The sequence below is a fragment of the Dunckerocampus dactyliophorus genome, chromosome 8 (assembly GCF_027744805.1).
Source record: "Dunckerocampus dactyliophorus isolate RoL2022-P2 chromosome 8, RoL_Ddac_1.1, whole genome shotgun sequence".
Taxonomy (NCBI): Eukaryota; Metazoa; Chordata; class Actinopteri; order Syngnathiformes; family Syngnathidae; genus Dunckerocampus; species Dunckerocampus dactyliophorus.
Window position 1 is genome coordinate 27,821,172 of NC_072826.1, and position 8,208 is coordinate 27,829,379.

General features: G+C 37.9%; 1 protein-coding gene across 1 annotated transcript; it reads left to right on the forward strand.

Moving 5' to 3' along the window:
* The first annotated feature begins 829 nt into the window (after positions 1–829).
* Positions 830–8,172, forward strand: slc25a20 (solute carrier family 25 member 20). The gene is made up of 10 exons (XM_054784122.1): positions 830–989; positions 1,076–1,195; positions 2,409–2,501; positions 2,574–2,701; positions 4,046–4,136; positions 4,264–4,381; positions 5,365–5,437; positions 5,508–5,617; positions 5,714–5,838; positions 5,939–8,172. Exons 2-10 carry the CDS (start codon positions 1,091–1,093, stop codon positions 5,999–6,001), a joined length of 906 nt encoding a protein of 301 aa, XP_054640097.1. The 5' UTR covers positions 830–989; positions 1,076–1,090; the 3' UTR covers positions 6,002–8,172.
* The last annotated feature ends 36 nt before the right edge of the window (positions 8,173–8,208 follow it).

The following is an 8,208-nucleotide window of genomic DNA, read 5'->3' on the forward strand; positions in this document are numbered from 1 at the left end:
ATTTTTTTCTCCCTTAAAAATAAAAAGTTTCATTTAAAAACTGCATTTCAGTTGTTCACTTGTGTTGTCATTGACTAATATTTATATTTGTTTGATGATCTGAAACATTTAAGTGTGACAAACCAGAAGACAGGAAAGGGGTAAAGACTTATTTCACACCACTGTGTATACGTCATATTTAACCAATATGAAAAATGTACAGCTATATTTAAATACCAGGAACTATGAGTGGCTGATAAAGCAAAATTTAGTATTGATCCAATACCAAGTAAATATTACCCATACTTTTTTTCAATTTCATTGAATAATTTGGGAATTTTTGCCTTTACTATTTGATTCATTATTCCCATTTATTACGTAAAATAATTTGAGCAAAATAAAGTCAATAGCGCAAAATATTAAGCAAAAGCAAAAACTACCATTGGCTCTTGGCTCTTTTCCCCCAAAGGCAAAAGAGCCTTTGTGTCCAATAACTTATTCCCTAGTTTGTAATAACAAACAAAAACACGGATCGTTTTGAAAATAAGACCTGAAAAATCTCGTTCTCGTCTGATACTACCCTTAGTATCAGAAACTACTGTAACGACCTGTTGGTGTTGTCATGCTGCTGTTCTAAATTCTGATGTCACTGAACGCACCTCGCAGTTAACGTTATTCGTGGATAAGGAGGAAGTGTGCGAACGAGAATACGAGTGTGACTCTGTCAGAACGCTACACTACATTTAAAAAATCACATTTAATATAATTTTTTTTTTTTACAATTTTTTTACAAATGAACCTGTAGGTTGCAATGTGTTTGCAAAAAGATATAAAGTAAACAGTGTTTAACCCGGACGACAAACTGTGACGTACGAGACTCGCTAGTGTGTGTGCTGCAGTCAAATGTGTCCAGCTCAGTAAGCATAGATAGACTGTCAGTAAGTGGGTGAAAGGTCCAGCAGTAAGCAGGGGCATACTTAACAGTTTCTCTTACAGCTGCGGCCGACCAGGTGAGCTATCTCTCTTCTAGTTTAAGTCACGTCATGTATATTTATCTTCACCTTTCTTTATTCTGTTGTTTTGAATTCCTGCAAAGCGTCCAAAGTCCAAAATGTCGAAACAGCCGCAGCCAATCAGTCCCCTGAAGAACTTCTTCGCTGGAGGTTTCGGTGGCGTCTGCCTCGTCTTTGCGGGTCACCCTCTCGACACCATTAAAGTAAACAATTTGTGCATTTTGTGGTATTTTGTGTGTTGCTGGACACTGGGTCACATTAGAGGGGTGTCTGGTTACAAACAGAAGAGCAGCGATTAAACACTAGCACCCTGGTTCCGACATTCAAGTCGCTACTTGATTTTTATTTTGCTATAAAAAAAAACTCTGGGTTCTAATTCATTCGCACTTCCGTATTCACACTTCAATAAGTATACTCTTATTACTAGGAAGCGAATTTTGACTATGTAGTACTGTCCCAAATCGAATACTGTCGCGGAGACTTGCCGGAAATGCCAATCGAAATAGCCCCTCCTTTTCCTCTACGTAACCCACCTGTTATCAAATTTGAAGTTATTTAATTTATTACATTTCGAGTAAAACAAGTGAATATTTGTCTTGCATTACATCACTCTGGATTTGTGAATATTACATTTGGCGACTTGACGTCAACGTTTTACAGTGTTTTACAATTCTTTATGACATTTACACTGCAGAAACAAGACCATTGCTTATTTTACTCCATCCATCCATCTTCTATGTCGCTTTTCCTCATTAGGGTCGCGGGAGAGAGGCGGGGTATACCCTGGACTGATCGCCAGCCAATCACAGGGCACATATAGACAAATGCTCACATTCATACCTATGGAGTCGCCAATTAACCTAACATTCATGTTTTTGGAACGTGGGAGGAATACTCGGAGAAAACCCACGCACGCCCGGGGAGAGCATGCAAACTCCACACAGAGATGCCTAACGGAGACTTGAACAACATGCTAACCACTAGTGCACCATGCGGCCCGATTTTATATCATTAGAGTAAAACAGAAACCACAGATCTGACGCTTTGTCATACTTCCCAGTGGAACACACTTGTGCACTCAAAATGCAAAGTGTAAGCGTGGAAGTGCATGAATGGAAACAGCCTTCCTCACGTTGCTGCTGCACTTTGACCCACATTCACACCCACTCCATCACATGACTGCTCATACTGGGGCTGGCTCGCTCAATACAGACCTATTGATCACCCTCTCTCACTGCTGTTCATTGTGTGCGTTGCACTTGCAGTCATGCTGTTAATCGTTGTGGTGGTGTAGAACGATGCTGCATTCAAGTATCAGAAAACCACATTAATAAAGAGATTTCCTTATTATCTTTGCAGAGGCAGTCTGTTTGAAGGATTGAACATGTCTAACTTAATGCAAATGTCTCCCTTCAGGTGCGTTTACAGACTCAACCAAAGCCCAAACCGGGAGAGAGCGTCATGTATGCAGGAACCATTGATTGCTTCAAAAAGACTTTAGCCAAAGAGGTAAGAATGCCCCCTACTATCACTTAGTACTTGATTGACGATGACTCGCCTTCATCCTCCCCCATTTTGCAGGGTGTGAAGGGGCTCTACAAAGGCATGGCGGCCCCCATCATCGGAGTCACGCCCATGTTTGCCGTGTGTTTCTTTGGATTCGGTCTAGGCAAAAAGCTGCAGCAAAAAAGCCCCGGTGATATCCTCACGTAGGTCACTGCGCTTGTTTGAACCTGCGTTCATGAGTGTCGATATGTTGGATATGTTGTTTTGCATACATGCCGACACTCTTTACCCTGGGGACCAATTAGGTCCCATTGCCTTCCAATGTAACCACATATTTTGGATATACTCTCATCCCTTGCTACATCATGGTTCCAACTCACTCACTCGATTGTGTTTTTTTTCCACAAAGTCATTCATAAATGAGTGCAGTTTTCTCGTTGAATACGGCCTATTATTCATTTTAAAAAATGCATATTTTAGCTAATTGTACTTATTCTTGGCCTAAATTAAGCATAAAAATGGCTAAATGAACTAAAATACCAATACAAGGCAGGAGAAGCTGTCCAATTGTGGCTGTAGTATTCTACTTTGGCCACTAGGTGTCGGTTTTCGGTGAGACAAGAGCCGGACGTGATCGCCAGAAAAGGCGTTTATTCCAAGTTTAAATGATCTCGCAACAGGCACAGTAATCATAATAATACCACGGGCTATAACCAACGACAAGCTAACACACAGCTCTGAACCTCCGACATCCCTTCCTGTCCTCCACATTTGTCCGCCCGCCACTAATGACCCCTATGGAACACATTTACAGTGACACACGAACAGGAGTTTTATTTGCGTCTTAAATGGCTTATTTACTCTTATTATCTCTACTATATTGGGTAATACGATTGTAAAGCCATTTTAAGCCGCCATTACAATCCATTGATGAGACAATAGCCGCTGCATTAAGTACGCCGTCCGGAAAAAAACAAGGAACTGGTAACGAGTGAGTCTATGTTGTCTTATTTATGTCTAATATGTCTTATTCTTTGTGATTATAAGTACTATATTGGCTAATACAAGTGTAAAGGTGACTATAGGGGTGTTAGTTCATGTTTACAGGGCTCTAAAAAAGTTTAAAAAAACATATTTAGAAGATTGTAAACAGGTTGTCTATGCCATAACTACGAAAATGTTCCATTTATTAATATCAAATCCTACTTCGCGGAAATTCACTTATCGCAGTCGAGTCTAGAACCAATTAACCGCGATAAACGGGGGATGACTGTACTGCAATCCTGACATATTACAATGCTTCTCCCATGAATGCCTAATAAATTAAATCTACTGTAAGCTTCTGCCTTCAAAATACTGGGAAAAGATACAATTTTGGAAAATATTGCATATTAAGTCTTTTTTGACAAAGATTCTTCTGACACAAAAGTCATAAAAAAATATAAGAATAGTCACTAAAAACAGACCGTTTTTGGACCTTTAGCGTTAAAACGTCATTTTTAAAAATTGCTACCACTGTAAGTAATTATTGGTTTGTGCCACTCCAGGTATCCGCAACTGTTTGCTGCTGGTATGTTGTCCGGCATCTTCACCACGGCCATCATGACTCCTGGAGAGCGCATCAAATGCCTCCTGCAGGTTAGATGAGTTCAACCCACCTTTTCCTTGTGCTCTTTAAGGTTGATCGTGTGTTGTGTGTGTGTGTGTGTGTGTGTGTGTGTGTGTGTGTGTGTGTGTGTGTGTGTGTGTGTGTCTGCGCTTGCAGATCCAGGCATCATCCGGGCAGGTGAAGTACGCCGGGCCGATGGACTGTGTCAAACAGCTCTACAGGGAGTCTGGCATTCGAGGAATCTACAAAGGCACCGCACTCACGCTCATGAGAGGTGCCGCTTTTCACCTCATGGATCAATGATCACAGAAAAGGAGAAAAATGAAGAAAAAAAGGAGTCTTAAAATCAATAAACACATTGAAATAATAAAGAAATCATAATAAATAAATAATATTTCTACAAAATAAATAATATCATATAAACATATTAATATTTAATGTATATAAATAATGTAAATAAATACATTTCATTAATAAATCATGAGAAAAATAATTAATTATTTTTAATTTATAATATAAATAAATAAAAAAATCTAAAGAATAAAGAGAGCGCCAGTATTGAAAATCCTGCCTTTACAAAGATGCAAATGGCCAGTTTAATAAATAATAAATCATCATAAATAAATGATAATAAATAAATAATGTAAATATATTTAGATGCATTTAAATAAATAAATCATAATAAATACAAAATTTATACAAAAAATACAAATATATTTATATTAATGCATATTTGTTAAATAATAAATGCATTGAAATAAATAAATCCTACAAATAAAATAAATATATAATTAAAAAGACGATGCCTAAATGTATTTAAATAATAAATAAATTGTAACAAAATAAATAATATAAATGAATAAATGCATTTAAATAAATAAATCATTCAAAAATAAATAACATAAAAAACAAAGGATTAGAGAGCCAATATTGAAAATCCTACCTTTCCAAAGATGATAATGGGTAGTTAAATAATAAATGATACAAAAATAATTATAATAAATAAATGTAAGTAAATGCATTTAAATAATAAAATGAATAAAAATGTAGTTGTACAAAATAAACAATATAAATACATAAATGTATTTAAGTTAATGAATCATAATAAATAAACATGTATTTATACAAAATAAATAATATAAATAAATAAAAAGATTAAGGAGAACGGCAATCTTGCAAATCCTGCCTTTCCAAAGATGATAATGGCCAGTTGTGTGTGTGTGTGTGTGTGTGTGTGTGTGTGTGTGTGAGACGCAGATGTTCCAGCAAGCGGGATGTACTTCATGTCATACGAGTGGTTGAAGAACCTCCTCACTCCAGCAGGAAAAAGGTGAAGAACCCGAACGTCACCTGTTGTAAATAGAAATACGCTGCTCATGAAGCTGCTCTCTCTCTCGCAGCCACAATGAGCTTAGCATTCCCAGCGTGCTCTTCGCCGGAGGGATGGCCGGCATCTTCAACTGGGCCGTGGCCATTCCGCCCGACGTGCTCAAGTCCCGCTTCCAGACGGGTATCTCTCCATCAAGTCATCAAATTCGTCATTAGTGCATATCATCCATTTTTCCCAAAGCAAAGCAACAATGTGGTTGGTGTCTATGTGGTGTAGCTCCTGAAGGAAAGTATCCGAATGGTTTCCGTGACGTTCTGCGTGAGCTGATCAGAGAGGAGGGCATCGGCTCCTTGTACAAAGGCTTCAATGCCGTCATGCTTCGAGCTTTTCCTGCCAACGCCGTGAGCGCTTTTTCAAATTCCCAACTTTACCTTTTTTTGAATGTTTGCACCTTTTGTCGTTTTGACTCGCTTTCAACCTTTTTGTCCGTTTGTGCCTCAGGCTTGCTTCTTGGGATTCGAACTAGCGATGAAATTCCTCAACTGGGTGGCGCCCAACCTGTGATGAAAGCTTGACGACAGTGCATGATTGATGAGTGCACACCCAAACAGTACCATTTTAACATATGATTGTCTTTTGGAGGAAAGACGATAGCTCGCAAAAAAACACATTTTCTCAAACAGTGGCCGCAGTTCATCGCTTGATGCGTCGTCCACTTGAATGAAATAGGCGCCTTTTCAAAACGGGTAGGGAATGCTGGGTTTATAATTTATAGTTCACACCCTGACAGGAAAGAGTTAACAGCTGAGACCATTTGATCTCTGTCGCTACCCAAAACAGCAGCACCCAACATAAACATTCTTCTGTAACCTTGCGTTATGTGTGAAGCGGCACACATAACACCCCCACACCATTCCATCGCCCCTGTGTCGTTTTTTTTTTTTTTTTGTTCCCGGGTAGCGGCACGTGTGCTTCGTACTTCGCTGCATTTTCTCTAAAAACCCAACATTTTTTAACGCATACTCTAATGCTAATACAACATTTTTATTTTTTTAAGGCTTGAATGTGGGAATTGATTAATCATGTCTCCTGGGGATTGAGGTGCACTACTTGGCTGCAGCCAGCAGAGGCGCTGTTGTGATTCAAGCTATGTTCACAACAATGCGGATGTGTTAAAAAGGCATGTTATTCTGTACGTTTTGACCTTTGCACACACAAATGCAGGTTTTTGTCCTTAAAGACAGACCTTTTTAGAAAGCTCTGCCCAGGGAGAAGATTGGAAAAAAACAAACAAACAAACTCCGGCCTCAGTGTTTGTGTGCGGGAAAAAAAGGATTTTATTGATTTACGGGTGCATAGGAAATTTAGAAACAAAAACCATTCATGGAGTTTTCTGGGCTGTGTGTAAATGAGTGCTGATTTGAAAGATAACGTACACATCATTGAACATCTAATATCACTTTATTGATGAACAGATGCATTATAATGCTCAACCAAGTCACATGTGGTTGCTTTTTCAGGATTGTGATCGGACAAAATCAGCTTGACAGCCGGTGAATGTGTTTTTTTATGTGGACAGACTTTTTTTTTTAATTTTTAAACTCCACCGGAGAGGATTACTTTAACACCGTAATGGGGGAATATGCGTGTTTGTGTGGACATGGCCTCAGTTTCAGCTAGTTTGCTGTCTTTGGGGTATTGGACTAAAGCCACGCTATGGCACACTTCCTTCAGGAGGCATGGAAACAGGAGTTCAGAACATTCAGGGACAATCTGGTTAAAAAAAAAAAAAAAAAACCTCTATAGTGTGGAAATTCAGTCAAATGCCTGTTTTATAATATATTATATTACAACATAAAAAAAATATAGTACCATTAAAATGTTTGGAGACACTTTCCCATGCTGTTGAATGAGAAAGTGTTTCCAAACCTTTGACTGGCGCTAATATATCAATAATAGCAATAAATAAATTATATATAAATATACACACACATACGTGTATTTTAAATTTATATTAAAGGCAGAATTTACTTTTGGCTGGCATTAATATGTAAATATAAATAATTTATGTATATTCAAGAGTTTTATTGTCATATGCACAGTAAAACAGGTAGTTATACTACGCAATGAAATTCTTATTCTGTTCATTCTCCCTAAAAATAAATAAATATATATATATATATATATATATATATATATATATATATATACACACACACGTGTATATACAGTATGTATGTATGTACAGTATATATATAAAATTTAGATATTAAAGGCAGAATCAAGTACCATTACGCCACCAGGAGGATATCTACAGTATATAAAAATGCCCATATTTATAATATAACATTTTTAGCGCCTTAGCATTAGTAGACGCCAGGTCCTCTCTGCAGCTGAGTCTGTGGCCACTGTTTGAGAAAGGGATAAAACGTGGAATATTCTCACTCCTTTTGGTTGGTAGTTGTATTTCCTTCTGCAGTGTCTTTCTAAGAAGCAGTGCAGGAGTTGAACATTTGGTGCCTTACCGCTCTGCCTTCTGTGAGCAGGTGAACATATCAGGGACAAGGTACATTTCTTTTTATAGTGTGTGTGTGTCAGCAATACAACACACACACACACTTCACAGTGGGTGAGATTGATTGAGCACTATATGAATGTTAGCGTGTAGAAAGAAAACATTTCTGTGTGTAATGTGACTTTTTAAGGATGTGTAGCCGTCCAATGGCGGTGCATAAAGTGTGAAAAGACATTTTTTTCAGTGTCCTTTCTTT

Bases quoted from the DNA above. Each gene is read 5' to 3' on its own strand.
- slc25a20 (XM_054784122.1), top strand. From the start codon at position 1,091: ATGTCGAAACAGCCGCAGCCAATCAGTCCCCTGAAGAACTTCTTCGCT. The intron at 1,196-2,408 runs GTAAACAATTTG...GTCTCCCTTCAG, and splicing joins ACCCTCTCGACACCATTAAA to GTGCGTTTACAGACTCAACC. The intron at 4,137-4,263 runs GTTAGATGAGTT...CTGCGCTTGCAG, and splicing joins GCATCAAATGCCTCCTGCAG to ATCCAGGCATCATCCGGGCA.